The sequence below is a fragment of the Panthera tigris genome, chromosome C2 (genome assembly GCF_018350195.1).
Source record: "Panthera tigris isolate Pti1 chromosome C2, P.tigris_Pti1_mat1.1, whole genome shotgun sequence".
Classification (NCBI taxonomy): Eukaryota; Metazoa; Chordata; class Mammalia; order Carnivora; family Felidae; genus Panthera; species Panthera tigris.
Window position 1 is genome coordinate 81,628,429 of NC_056668.1, and position 15,827 is coordinate 81,644,255.

The window sequence follows — 15,827 nt, forward strand, 5'->3', positions numbered from 1 at the left end:
CTTGATTAGTAACAGCAATGGACATGCGCTGTTTCTGACTTTACTGGAATAAAGGGACAGCAGTTTACCACAGCAATGTAGAGCAGGCACTGTGGAGGCAGACTATTTGGGTTCGATCCCGGGGGCTATGTTATGTTAGTCTCCTTTTGCTCATGTTTAAACTGGTGAATGGTTAGGATGAGTTTACTCACATCCGCTCTGCATTCCAGGTCTTACCTGGATGGTTTCTTCCAGGCGGTAGCACTCAAGGATCTGCAGCGTCTCTATAACCTGGTTTGGGTCGAACTGACACAACAGCTCAATGAACTGCTCCGTAACAGAGGGAGGCATCTGCAGCGATTCCTGATTTACATGAATACCTTCCCTGAAAACATAAATAGAAAGAGAATGGCATTAATTCATCACATCTGTCATTAAGTATGTAATGACAGGTAAAAAGTATGTCAACCTTAAAAGCAAAACTCCCTTCTGGTGACATAAAATCGTGAATTGAAGGTCTCACTTTTACTTAGGGTGTTAGGGTGAGCTGTGTATTATATCAGACACAGTCTAAATCATAACAGTTCTCAGTTTATAGTGAATAATTAAGGAAATAATATTCAGTGAAAGCTCCTCTAAATAAATACCAAAGTTGTACTGTTGCTCGAGAAGAAACAAAAATTAACCAATGATCCACGAGTAACTATATATAGTAAACCATCTTCCACTTTCAACAACTGGCCCTACCATACTTCGTTAGTAGCACCAATCACACCATGTTGTAACTACTTCCTTAATTATCTTTCTTATCTAAAGACTATAAACTCTTTGAGGATAGGTACCAGGTATCTTCTCACTAACGAATTCTTAAAGCCTGCAACAGTACCCTGCATGTTGTAAGGGCTAGTTATTTACACGCTACTAAAACAAATTTATAAAGTGGATCAATAGTAGGACACACAATATTCATGTGTTCATTTATTTTGTATGTCAGCTAGTCACCAAAGCCCACTATTCAGAATACCTACAACAAAAGCTAGAGATACTGGGGTGCCGGGGTAGCTCAATCGGTAGAGCATGTGACTCGAGCTCAAAGTTATGAGTTCAACCCCTACGTTGGATGCAGAGCTTTCTTTAAAAAAAAAAAAAAGGAAAAAAAAAGCTAGAGAAATAACAGAATTAGTTTTATCACAGTGGACACTCAACTGCTGGTGGCCAAAAGAAATTATTTAGAAAATCAACTACTGCTCATTACAGACATACAAATCATCTTTAAAAGAAGTCAGTTCCTTTTGAGAGCCCTATCTTTTCTTCACCTCAACTAAAGCTCCTTATGTAAAGAACTGGAATAGGGTTAATAAGATACAAAACTGCTTGGGAAACTAGCTTTGTGAAGAAACGTTAAGGCAGATGGTTTAAAGCAACATCTCCCAGCTCTTCTCACATCACGCATACAGAGAAGGACAGCATTTGCATGGCCCATCAGAACAAAGTAAGACTGATCACAGGGGACTATGGGTACCCCAAGACCCACCCCAAGAGCTGAGGGGATCCGTCTCTAGGCACACCTGTGACCCATGTGCAGCACACCAACAGTCATAGGCGGGAATCTCTGACTCCGCAGAGAACAATTTGAGGTTATAAAGGTCCTATAAATAATGGTAAATAGCCCTCCTATTTTTACCAGTAAGAGCCTTCAGCTAGAGAAACAGGAATTATATTTAGACATAGGAAATCTTTCCTAAACTAAGAGTTTTGTGACACTCAGTCCCTACCAGAGGTTGACTGATGAACTCATTAATTAAGCTCTGCTGCTTGGAGCTGTCAATACTTGCTGATGGGCTAATTCGGTATGTCCTCAAATTGGCTGTAAATCTCTAAGTTCGAGTTTCATTTCGTTAGTTCACAGCTGCCTTTAAAGCAGGATTTAGGTAAGTAACTGGTTATTCCTTAAGTACAGCATCACCTTAGTTCTTCCTATGTAACATGAAAATTATCTTTTTAAGTATCTAGGTCCCAACTACACTATAAACTCGGAGAGCAAAGACTGCTGCATTCAATGTCTCCCAGCACTCACACAGTCTTGGCACATAATAAATAAGCACTTGGTAAATGTACACTGAATTGAACTGGACAGGCAATAATGTGCTGGATGGCCTTCAAAAAAGGGGAACCAAATACAGGATAAGAGGGGTGCAAATGACAAGGACTAGGGCTATGAAATCAGATTCAGCTGTGAATGAATGCTGTCAGAAAGCTCTACACAGACCAAATAGAAAATGCACATGATAATCACAGGGGAACGATGGGTCTTTATGTAAGATCAACGTTTTGTCCCAACAGAATATGCACACGTAAAAGAAAAAGGGAATGCTAATCGATGATCGTTAACATTAAGGTGAGCTGGTGTACTTCTCAGATGTTTATGTCATATTGTAGGTAGTGTTAATATTTTATCTACGCCACACTTCTGTTACTATGTCTTATAAATGCAAGACTATGGAGCAAATTAAGACTAGACATAAGCATCTGCCAATAAATCCCAGTATTTAATTCTTTCCAGAATACTTATTGACAAAACTCTTTACAAGTACTAAGGATGTGAATATGCATCAAACCAAGCAAATCACTCAGATGAATAGATTCTGATGCATTCATTTGTGAGGGAAATAATATGTCTGCTGGGAAATGATCAGGCAACATCAACATAATGAAAACTTTAATAAACTAATACACTTACACCCATTTCTGACTGCTGCTTCACAGTCTTGCACATAAATACAAATTGTTATATTCCCTTCTCAAAGCTACTTCTGTTACTCTTCTATTAGCTATCTGCTTTGCCACTGTTAACTTTAGTGTATCAAAACTATATGTTTTAAACCTAAACGTTATCTATTCTTTTAGGAATTTCTATTTTAATCATAGCAATGACATATAAGATATAAACACTTAAGTATATATAAAAGGTAGATTTTTATAAGGCATACACTAGACTTTCTCTTGTCATTTTTTTAAATTTCAATTTTATTTAAATTCTAGTTAACATATATTGTAATATTGATTTCAGGAGTAGAATTAGGGATTCATCACTTACATATAACACTCAGTGCTTATTCCAACAAGAGCCCTACTTTATACCCATCACCCACTTAGCACATCCCCTGCCATTTCCCTCCATCAACCTTCAGTTTGTTCTCTATAGTTAAGAGTCTCTTACGGCTTGCTTCCATCTCTCTCTTTTTCCCTCCCTTCCCTATGTTCATCTGTTCTGTTTCTTAAATTCCACATATGAGTGAAATCATATGGTATTTGTCTTTCTCTGACTTATTTTGCCTAGCATAATACACTCTAGCTCCATCTACATCATTGCAAATGGCAAGATTTCATTCTTTTTGATGGCTGAGTAATATTCCATTGTGTATATATACCATATCTTCTTTATCCATTCATCAATCAGTGGACATTTGGGCTCTTCCCATAGTTTGGCTATTGTTGATAATGCTGCTATAAATATCCGGGTGCATGTGCCTCTTCAAATCAGTATTTTTGTAGCCTATGAGTAAATACCTAGTAGTGTAATTGCTGGGTTATAGGGTAGTTCCATTTTTAACTTTTTGAGGAAACTCCATACTGTTCTGCACAGTGACTACACCAGTTTGTATTCCCACCAATAGTACAAGAGGATTCCCCTTTCTCCACATACTCACCAATACCCATTGTTTCCTGTGTTGTTTTAAAGCAGAGTACTTATATGCCTTGTGAAATACATGCACACCAACCATACCCAAAAATTCAGGTTGGGGAAAACATTCACACTTACTCAGGTTGTAATAAATAATTTAAAATTATGATCTTGTACATTTGGCTGTTACTGGGAAGGATAAACTATGCTTCAGTTTTGAATAAATGATGTCATTAAAATGACTCTAAAATTCTGATAAAAATATTTGACAAAGAAAATAAATGTTGCAGGGAGATGAAAAAAAGTCTGGTCTGGTCTCTCCCCTTCACTCTAAATATTGCACAAAAATAGGCCAGTCTAGACTACTCTACATTTCTGAGGGAGAGAATTTCACAATCTCCCGGTAACTTGTGCTGACAACTTAGGGCCACCTCAGCTTAGCCTAAATCCTGACTGCTTGAATTCTCTGCTCATCCCCATATAACCAGTCCTTAGAGGTAGTGGCGTACTGATGACTGCTTGGTACCTTTTAGACTGAAAACTCAAATACATCATTCACAACACACGAGAGTGAAGACAATTATTGTCCATGGAGTTATCATTCTAATCAAGTTGTTTTACAAGGTTGTTAACCTGAGCTTCCAGTTTTCCATTTTACATTCCATGTTAAAAATGCCACAATGTAATCCCATGTCCTTTGAACAAAACATAAGTGAATGTGCCAATCTGCCTGAAAAACACTTTTTAAGAGGTATTATTATAGGCAGCAAAGACAATACCCACAAAATGTACATGGAATTGTAACAACAGTAACGCCTCACAAACCAGACAGGAGACTGGTTTAGGTGGAAACCCATCCGTTGCAAGAAAGAACATAGTAGGTGTGGCTCTCCATGATGGCTCTCTAAGTCAGGCAGAGATGACAGTATCCCTCATACAGAACAGCCACACTTCCTTATCAACTTTTATGAGGCGCAGACCAAAGCAGACAAGGGCACCGTTCTGTCTAATGGCAAAGATTCTGCCACATCAAATCAATGTAACAGCAGATGTAATTCAGGTCTTCAGGGGACTTGTTCACTTTCCATTTCCCTAGTCTGATACTAGTGTCAAAGATGTCCTTCCCAAAACTTAATAGAATTTTTGTTCTCTTTCTGATATTCACAAAAGAGAAAGTGTATTGTTTTCAATGTTCTCTTGCATAAAGAGGAAAAATGGCTTTTATAAGCTAACAGAAATAAGAGCCTAATGATTTTCATAGAAAAATAATTTAGTTTCATAACTTCATCAGGTATAAAGAGTACCTGGGGATGCCTGGGTGGCTCAGTCAGTTGAGCGCCCAACTCTTGATTTTGGTTTGGCCATGATCTCGCAGATTGTGGGGTCGAGCTCCACGTCAGGCTCTGCACTGATTGTGTGGAGCCTGCTTGGCAGTCTTCGCCCTCTCTCTACGCCTCCCCCACTTACACACTCTCTCTCCCAAAATAAACATTAAAAAAAAAGTGTATCTGGATCATTCCAATGTTGTACAGATTTCAATTAAATCTCACAGGGTAAGCTAAAACAACTTTTCCAAAATACTATTAAAAATGGTAATAAGAAGAATGCTGAGGTTATTTGTAATGTGTACTTTCTTCCTACTGCAAAGCTCTCCCTAACACTGAAATATGCCAGTGATCCCACTAGCAAGAATTGTCTTAATGTGGCCTAATTCAAAGAAAGACTGGGAAGGTGCAGGTCCTGCCACCTCGGCATAATACCTCAATTGGGGCATTTGTAGGTCTGGATGAGACGCCTGATGCCATTCTCTCCCCAAAGTGATAGATGGAACTAGAGAGACAAAAGAGATGCAGTTCTGTGACCCCACTGCAGAGACATTCTTTCAACAGTTTTCAGAGGTACGGTTTGAACTGATGCTGGGTCAGACTACATAAATCTGATATCCACATATAATTCTGAACATATAGAGAACAAAGACATTTAGTTTCTGGTCTGGCATGTAAAGAGCTTGAAAGTTAACACCTCCATCCTCTCAGGAAAAATGCTGAGCAAACAGAAAATCAACAACTCTTGTTCCATCTACCTGAGAGCTGAAGTGGTGGGGCCAGCTGCCACCCCTGAGTTAGAGAGCAACAGACAGGTGGGTATAAATGATCACAGCCTACTGGAGCAGAAGCCACCACTGCTGGAGCTGGTACACTGGGGTAGGAAAACTTCAGCCGTCAATGACAAAATGCCAGAGATTCGGTGTGGACAGACTGCAGAATTAAATATCCTAGGGGGCCGAGTCTTGGGGGGAGTTTCCCTACTTTCATGGATTTTATCTTGAGGAGCTACCAGGTTCTCATTGTGAAGACCAGAGAAAAATCCAGTCATGCTTCCAGTACCAGAGAGGAGAAAAGTGGCCATTTAAAAATATATCCAGAGCATTTTGTTCTTCTTAACAAGGCCTGCTTTGGACTGAATTATGTCCCCTGCAAATTCATACGTTGAAGTCCCAACTCCCAATATCTCACAATGTGACCTTATTTGGAAACAGGACTTTGTAGATGTAATTAGTTAAGATGAGGTTATACTGGAGTAAGGTGGACTCATAATCCAACATAACCAGTGTCCTCAAAAGAAGAGAAAATTCTGACATAAACATACATACAGGGAGAATGCATGTGAAAATGAAGGTTGAAATCAGGGTGATGCTTTCACAAGCTAAGGAATGACAAAGATTGCCAGCAAAGCACCAGAAAGTAGAGGAGGAACATGGAACTCTTTCTCACAACCCTCCCAACATTTATCTTGGACTTCCAGTCTCCACAACTGAGACAATAAGTTTCTGTTGTTTAGCCACACAGTTGTGGTACTTTGTGAAGGCGGGCCTTGCAAAGTAATACAACTGCCCTCAAGGGAAACTATTTTAGCAGAGACTAACCAAGCTGAGGAAAGAGAAATAACCACATCCAGCCCTCTCTAGCCTTCCTGTCTCACTTAAAGGGGTACAAGGGGGTTACTGAGAAGTACTTGGGAGGGTCATTGCCGGAGACACAACTCACCAAGAGTGAACACTAATCACAGGACTAAAGAATGCTTCTCCTCCACCACACCTCACCACTACATCAATAGGGCATGCCTATATAATAACAGGGGAAAAGAACCGAAAGAACTACACAGCTCAGACTTTACGAAAAGTCTCTAGGGAAATCTAAAGACAACCAGGGAGAGAAAAACATGGACACCGAAGTAACTTTCAGCATCAGACAACTACCGCTATGGCAAACAGTAAGCAAAGCCTCACGCTTAACCAGATAAACATAAAACTTCACACCAAAGGCCTATTTGCCATAGTTCCTTTTATGCAGTACATCATCTCCAGCTTTCAATAAAAAGTTACAAGACAACATAAAAAACAACAACAACAAATACAGTTTGAAGAGATTTAGCAAGCATCAGAACCAAACTCAAATATGCCGGAGATGTTGGATTTATTACATGGGATCTTAAAACTTATGATCAATATGCTGAGGGCTCTTACTGGAAAAAGTGACAACATGTAAGTACAGATGGGTAAAGTAAGCAGAGAAATGGAAACTCTAAGGAAGGATCAAAAGAAAATGCTAGAAATGAAAAAAACACGAAATAAAATTAAGAATGCCTTTGATGGCCTCATCAACAGCCTGGATACCGCTGAGGAAAGAATCAGTGAGTTTAAAGGTGTGTCAATAACATGTCAATAGAAATTCCCAAACTGAAGCACAAAGAGAAAAGAAACTTGAGGGCAGAAAGACCCAGAACAGAATATCCAAAGACTGTGGCACAAATATAAAAGGTAACGCCATAAGAAGAAAGAGAAAATGGGAAAGAAATATTTGCACAGCAATAATGACTGAGAATTTCCCCAAATTAATGATAGATATCAAACTACTGATTCAGGAACCTCAGAGAACACCAAAGAGGACAAACAACAAAAATCTATACCTAGGCATATTATATTCAAACTGCAGAAAATCAAAGACAAAGAGAAAATCTTAAAAGAAGTCGGAGGGAAGGAAAACACTACCTACAGAGAAGCAAGGCTAAGAATTACACTACACTTCTCTCCATAAGCCATGCAAGCAAAAGACAGCAGAATGAAATATTTAAAGTCTTGGAAGAAAAAACCCACCAACCTACAATTGTGTATCCAGGAAAATTATCTCTCAAAAGTGAAGGGGAAATACTTTCTGAGACAAACAAAAATTGTGAGAATATGTCATCAGTAGACTTGCCTTTCAAGAAATGTTAGTTCTTCAGAAGGAAGAAAAATGATATAGGTCATAAATCTGCATCAACATAAAGAGCATTAGAGAGGGAATAAATTAAGGTAAAATAAATGTTTTATTTTTCTTATTCTTAACTGATGTAACAGAAGACAATTTGTCCTGTGCTCGCTTTGGCGGCACATATACAGAAGACAATTTGTCCAAAAGAATAATAGTTACAATGTATTCAGTGATTATGGTTTATGGTTAAGTGAATGACAGCAAATATTATAAGGGATAAGAGGGAGGAATTAGGAATCCTTTATCATAAGGTACTGATACTACGCATGAAGCACTATAATGTTATCTGTTATTGGACTTGGATTAGTTATAAATGTGCACTGCCAACTGAAGGGCAACCACTGAAAGAAGTAAAAAAAGAAATATAATCGATATACTAAGAGAAGAGAAAAAATGGAATCATATAAAATGCTCAATTAAAACCAAAGGCAGAAAAGTAGAATACCAAAAAAAAAACCCACAAAAAAACAAACAAAAAAAAAGAAACAAAAAAACAAGGCAATGAAAGCAACAAATAAAAAATAGCAACATAAATAGAAAAGAAAGGGTAGGATTACAAAAATCACGCAGAACCTTAAAATGTGTCCTTTTCACTGTAAATAGAAAACAAAAACAGGTGTTTGGAAAGACTTCTTTAAATACACATGAAGCAATTAAAAAAAAAACTTTAATATGTGGCACTTATATCTTAGTTTTGTTTCAAAAAATTTAAAAGCAAAGAGCAGACCCTTCCAAACTACTTATAATTGCTCTCATATTTATTATTAACATAAGCAAATCTATGGGGGCAAAGAATATAGTGAACATTAAGCTACCAGTCTACAGATCGGTCTACATCTGTACATGTCCTCTTATCATTCAATCATATACACATACAGTACATATGCAAACTATTTCTTGTTAACGTATTTTTCCAGTTTAGCATTATTTTTACATTCACATTGCCATGTTTGCCAATTTGGTATTCAATTTTGCTCATATACCTTAGTATTTACTTAGTCACCTCCCCATCCTCTTTTATAAATAGCTTTTTCACTATGTAAATGTGAATACAGTTAATTTAATATCAGCCACATTTTTTTCACAGTATTTCCTTAAAATACTTTCCAAAATTGAAACACTGGATCAAAGCACATATATAACTTTTAGAGCTCTTAATAGCTAATTATATATACATATATGTATACACACACACACACACACACACACATATATATATATATATATACACACACACATACATAAAGTGCATACATTAAATTGCTCTCAAGAAAACAAAGTGGACTAAGGGAGAAACACATATGCAAAGGAAGGAATGACAGCACATAGTGCCTCCTCTAATCAAACAGGTCAGTACTGGGGAGGAATAAAGGGGCAAAGAGAAATGGGAGAAAGGAAGCAAATGAAGCCAGACAGAAAGACCATGAGGAGTTTGTATTTGGCCTTGGATAATGGGAATGGAAAGAACTTTGAGAAGGAGAGCTTTGAAGGGTGGTTAGGAGGCCAGCAGGAGGGATCAGGAGAGAGATACTGTGTGCCTGAACCAGGGAAGTGGGCAACAGAACAGAGGAGGACTCCCGTATGTACGGAGCTATCCAAGAGTTTGATGTCATGACTGGTTCTGTGTGGTATGGCTAAGGTAGAATGGAGTAGGTAAAGCACAGTGAAGAATCCATCATCACTCTCAAAATTTTACTGAAGACACTTAAACGTAATTGCCTGCTTGCTTGTCTATTTCCTCCATCAGAATGTAAATTCTGTCAAGGCAGGGCATCTTATTCACTATTTTACTTTCCATGCCTGTCAGTGTGCTTAGCATGCTGTAGTTACTCAGTCAATTGTTAAGTGAAATAAATGGGTGGAGAATACCATTTGCTAGGAGAGAAAATAAAAAAGAAGAAACAGGTCTGGATTGAGAACATGTGAGTATAATTTTGAGCCATTTCAACCTCTAGCACAGTACTTAGCAGACAGCAATTTCATTACAAAGAAGTACTGATTATAGGAATAAAGAAATAAATGCAGGCAGGCTATTTTCTTTCTTCTCCTTCCTTCCTTCCTTCCTTCCTTCCTTCCTTCCTTCCTTCCTTCCTTCCTTCCTTCCTTCCTCCCTCCCTCCCTCCCTCCCTCCCTTCCTTCCTTCTCTGTTTCCTTCTTCTTTCTTTCCTCCCTACCTCCCTCTATATCTATCTAGCTAGCTAGCTGAAAAGATTTGGAGATTAGGAAATGATATGTCAGGATTTAAAAGGTTTAATCTGAGCTTCTGGCAAAGTACTAACCAAAGACACTAAAGGGTTCGAAACAAGTCTCCTCAAAATGTGCCATTTTGGCATATGGACTGTTCTGAGCTGACGGCAATCAAGACCCTGTGAGTTCAAGAGAAACCTTTGCCCCTCCATTAACTGATGTGAAAATGTTGGGGTTTGGAGCAAACGGTCAAGAAAGAATTCTTGAGGTGTCTTCAGTGCAGAAAGGAGGGTTTTATTAAAGCATGGGACAGGACCTATGGGCAGAAAGAGCTGCAGTGGGTTGTGAGGGATGGCTGATTATATACTTTCAAATTGGGAGGGAGTCAGAGATAGCATAAATCTCCAAGGAACTTGGAAGCAAGGCTTCCAGGACCTTGAGGGGCTAGCTGTTGTTAGGAAAGGTCATTTACCAGTGTCTAGTAAAACCCTAGTCATGAGATCCTTAGAATGTATCTCAGTGGGCTATATGCTTGGAGGATGATTGCTGGCATCTCTCTGTGGGGGAGGAGGGACAGGTAGAGATAAAGGAAGTTTCCAAAGGAATTTTTACCTGTTAAAGGTGACTTACAGGATCCTGGAGGTTGGGTTAATATTAAGATAAGGTTGTCTTTTGCCCTCAGCAAAATATGAACACTGAGGCACGTCTCAAGGACTGGTCAATGGGCTGTAAGTTGTAAGGAAATTTGATTTTTTTCTTTTGCCTTTATTGTCCACATCATAAACTATCTAAAAGAATCTAAATTTGGAGGTTTTCCCAGAATAAGAGTTATTATTAGAGATCAATTTTTTCTGAAGTGACCCATCTGTATGGCAGGGCAAATACCTAAATACCCAACATCTGCTCTTCTTCTTGCCCTGTGAAGTGCCCTCCTCCCCGCTGAAGCCCCAGGCCCCTATCCCACTCCTTAGTTCAGGATGGCATACAGATCTCACTTTACCTTTCTGTCTTTGAACCTCTCATGTATGTAGGGGTTCTATACATATGAAATTAAATCTGACTTTCTCGTGTTCATCTGTCTCATCTCAATTTGATTCTGAATCCAGCCAGAAGAACCTTTGAAGGGTAGAGAAAAATTCACCTTAACAATATGATATCTGGTGGTATGCCCAGCCAAGCTGATAGGCACTCAATGAAATAGAAATGGATTTTCCTACGTCAAAATTCATGAACATAATGTTCTAATTTTTTATTCTCATTTTGAAATATGCTATTTCAACACTGAGGGTCAACATCTTTTTTTTTTTAATGTTTATTTTTGAGAGAGGGACAGAGCGTGAGCGGGGAGGGAGGGAGGGAGAGGGAGGGAGAGAGAGAGAGAAGGAGGGAGGAGCGGGGGGGGGGGAGGGAGGGAGAGAGAGAGAGAGAGAGAGGGAGGGAGGGAGGGAGGGAGGGAGGGAGAGAGAGAGGGAGGGAGGGAGGGATGGAGGGAGAGAGAGAGAGAGAGAGAGAGAGAGGGAGGGAGGGAGGGAGGGAGAGAACTAACGAATCTGAAGCAGGCTCCAGGCTCTGAGCTGTCAGCACAGAGCCCGACACAGGGATCAAACTCATGAACCGTGAGATCATGACCTGAGCTGAACACTTAGCCGACTGAGCTACCCAGGCGCCAAGAGAGTCAACATCTTAAAATGTCCCCTCAAAATTATCCATAGAAACACTGACAGGTTCAACTTAAATCCAATGTATAACCATTTCCATTATCTATGTTTTGCTCCTTGGTAAAGCTACTCATTTTCTTAGCAATGCTCAATTTTTACTTTACTTTGATTAAATATTAGAAATACAATGTGACTTTTATGTGTTTTTTATTTCCTACAAGAAAGTCATACCATATATTTCAGAGGTCTCCAGGAGATGGTTAACAAAGGCTAAATTGACATTACCAAGAGAAGTGTACTGAGGAAAATATTGTGAATATAAATATACTTGCACATTTTCTTTACTCCTTATGTAAGCTCATAGCCCCAGAAAAACCATCAGTGTCCTTTGTATTATCCTTCAAGCATTCCCACTGCACAAAAGGCCTACATCTGGATGTAAATATATCAGGAGAACTCCCATGAGAATTCTCAGCAAGCAGGAGTGCACACAGTGAGTGGGGGTGGGGTGGGCTTTATGTAGCAGCTGTCCCAAAGAAGGGAATTGGAAGAGAATGCAAATCCTTTCTCTCCCAAGCTGTTGGCCTCAATTCAGGCAAGTAATTTGTTTCAGTAGGATTAACTCCCCCACCAAAAATTATCTAATCTTTCTATGTACAGATGCCACCAATATCTTTATAGGTCAATTAATTCTACTGAGGACATTATTTACATAGTAAAGATAACATAAAGAAATTGAATAAAGACAATTTATAAAGAGAAATATACCTAAGAATTCAAATAGATGATTTGTCCCTTTAAAAATGTTACTGACGAAATAAAAATCTACCCCCTCCAGAACAATTCAATGAATACTCAAAAATGTTAAATCAAATATGCATAAACTATATATATATTTCTATACACACACACACACACATACATACACACACGTCAATGAGGATTCTACTAACTCAGGTTTTGGGGGCAAAAGTAAAAACAAGCAATATTCTGACATGACACACACATATAGCGTCTCCATCTGAAAATGACTGTTTTCTTTCATTTTCCTTACTTGCCAGAATGCTGCTAAAAGAGCTTCCTGAGTGATAGAAGGAGAATCTGGTTGTTAAAAAAAAGTCTGTTGCTTAAGAACAAAAAGGGAAGAATCAAAGGCAAAAACAGTCTCCATTGTGGGCCAGTGAAAACTGCCAGTCAGGGCCAGTCTACTTATGTTTGATGCTCTTTTTCCTCTAAGTATCTTTTCCATACTCCCTTGTTTCCCAGAATGTGACAAGACCCTATTCCCCGCCTTTTGTTTTTCAGGTTAGTCAACAAGCATATTTATTTAAAAAGGCTAAAATGTGATGGACAATCATTCAGAGTAATGACTATATTGATATTCATATTAGCTAACACTGGCATTTTTTTATTTAAAAATAGTAAGATTTGGTAAATATCATCTTCTATATTTTATTACATGTGAGAAAAGGCCAAGCTCAAAGCTGAACTTCCTCTGTCCTCCTAGCTTGAGTCTCCTCAGGTAGGATGGTCGGGGGAAAAAGGACTTGATCAAATAAATTGTCCTACGGGAAGAGGCTCCAGGTGCTAGGAGAACAGATCAGACACAAGAGAGGAACAGAAGGAACTGTGTCATGGGAAAAGGGATGCATAGGCCCCAAAGAAAGGGCTGGGACTGGATGCCTCCTTCCTCAGCCTGCCCAGAACTCCCACCTCTCTCTCACATCTCTGTTCCCAGCTCCTCCCATCCTTTTTTCCACCAACCCCCAACTCTCATATAAGATGTTTTCATCAGTTAATTCCAGAAGGAGACTTGGGCCCATACTGGCTCTGAGGGAGGGCCAAATGATTAATATAAATTAAAAAAAAAAAAGGTATCTAGCCTCAGTGATATTCTGAGAACAGGGAATTAATACATAAGTAACTTGATGTCCATCGACTGATGAATGGATAAAGAAGATGTATATATGAAAAATAGAATATTACTAGGCAACCAAAAAGAATGAAATCTTGCCATTTGCAACAACATGGATGGAATTAGAGTGTATTTTGCTAAGCGAAGTAAGTCAGTCAGAGAAAGACAAATACCGTATGATTTCACTCATAAGTCTCATATGTAAAATTTAAGAAACAACAGATAAACATAGGGGAAGGGAAGGAAAAGTAAGATAAAAATAGGGAGGGGGGGCAAACCATAAGAGACTCTTATTTTTTTTAAATTTTTTTAATGTTTATTTATTTTTGACAGAGAGACAGAGCATGAGTGGGGGAGGGGCAGAGAGAGAGGGAGACATATCATCTGAAGCAGGCTCCAGGCTCTGATCTGTCAGCACAGAGCCTGACGCAGGGCTCAAACTCACACTGCGAGATCATGACCTGAGCTGAAGTCGGAAGCTTAACCAGCTGAGCCACCCAGGTGCCCAGGAGACTCTTAAATACAGAGAACAAACTGAGGGTTGCTGGAGGGGAGGTGAGTGGGGGGATGGGCTAGATGGGTGATGAGCATTAAGGAGGGCATTGTTGGGATGAACGCCGGGTGCTATATGGAAGTGACGAATCACTGGGCTCTACTGCTGAAACCAATACCACACTGTATGTTAACTAACTTGTATTTAAATTAAAAAACACCACCACCACCACCACCAAAACATAGATAATTTGAAACTGTCTTGAACAGGGGTGCTGGGGTACACAGACTGATTTTCTAAACGTGCATATGCACATTTGGATGACTGAATTTAAATGCAGCATAGCGTGCTCTAGATTTAAATGACTGAGATTTCAAAAATTAGTACACAATCAACAAAACTACTGGCATTTTGGGTATGTAAAAATAGCACAGAATACCGGAATAACCCAAACTGACATGAAGACTACAGCAAATGTCTGTTTTCAATGACTAGTGTACATTCTAATGCAACATAAAAGTTTGTATGTCTCGTGTGAAAACTATGTCATACTGGAATATTATACTTATGCCACTGAGGCTTAACTCTGGGTGTACATCAAAAATAGCCCCACCCACAATGATTCTGTGAGTTTGGGCCCAGATGTCTGTATTTTTACAAGTTTCTTAGGTGATTCTGACACGTACTTCCATTTAAGACACAGTGACTGTCTTAGAGGATGTTAAATATTATTCCACTCAACTCCCAATGTACTCTGCTTAGTCACAGCAAAATGTTAAGATCTCACACATAAAGCTGCTTTGCTTACAAATCCATTACTAATCTCATCATCTCCCTGGGTTAGTTTTTATTTGATGAATACCACAGCAGCACTTAAAAAAAAAAATTAAACTTTGCTTCTCATACCACCACATGAAGTTATTAAAAACTAACACTTGAAATAAGTATTTAAGAGGTAATAAATTCAGAGGTGAGCTGGGAACTAGGTGTTTACTTTCAAAGTAAAACTATCAATCCACAGCAGTATGGAATAAAGAACAGGAAGGAGTGAAGTCAGGAATAGAAAGGGGAAGCTAGATGGTCATCAGATTCCTCCTGAAACATGTTTTCATGATTTTTTTTTACACTGATAACAACTCACCATGTATGCTCGTGTTTGAACAGAAAAAAGTATTCCCTCAAGATATAATCGATATTCATCATATATTTTGTATAATCTATGAAACTGTTAATCAAAAACTAACACTAAGAATCAAAAGCTGATTATACTATTTGGATGCCATGGGCCAGTTTATTCACCTCAATTTATTTCTTTTGATTTTTCATCTACATAAAAAAAAAACAAATTTATGAACATACCTTGGGTCAAGAAGACTCCTCAAAAACTTGAAAAGCAAAACCTGGTTCTGAATAAAAAAAAAACAATTAAAAATACGATTAAATATTAAAGAACATATTTTCAAACTATGCCATGGTAAAGAATGACTCTAAAAAATCTCTAACGTGCACACAATTCCATTAAGTCTTCTGTACAGATCTAAGAAATTCTAAAGACTCATTTGGAGGTCATTTCCTCTCAGTAATTCAAATCATTGTC

General features: G+C 38.6%; 1 protein-coding gene across 8 annotated transcripts in view; it reads right to left on the reverse strand.

The window, feature by feature from the left end:
• Positions 1 to 15,827, reverse strand: part of VPS8 (VPS8 subunit of CORVET complex) — a 250,022-nt gene that overhangs the window by 89,624 nt on the left and 144,571 nt on the right. For all 8 annotated transcript variants that reach the window (XM_007083608.2, XM_042956666.1, XM_042956660.1 and 5 more), the window contains 2 exons: positions 15,590 to 15,636; positions 217 to 364 (listed from right to left, as the gene is read on the reverse strand). In XM_007083608.2, the coding sequence (XP_007083670.1) occupies positions 217 to 364; positions 15,590 to 15,636 (195 nt within the window). The remainder of the gene's footprint in view (positions 1 to 216; positions 365 to 15,589; positions 15,637 to 15,827) is intronic.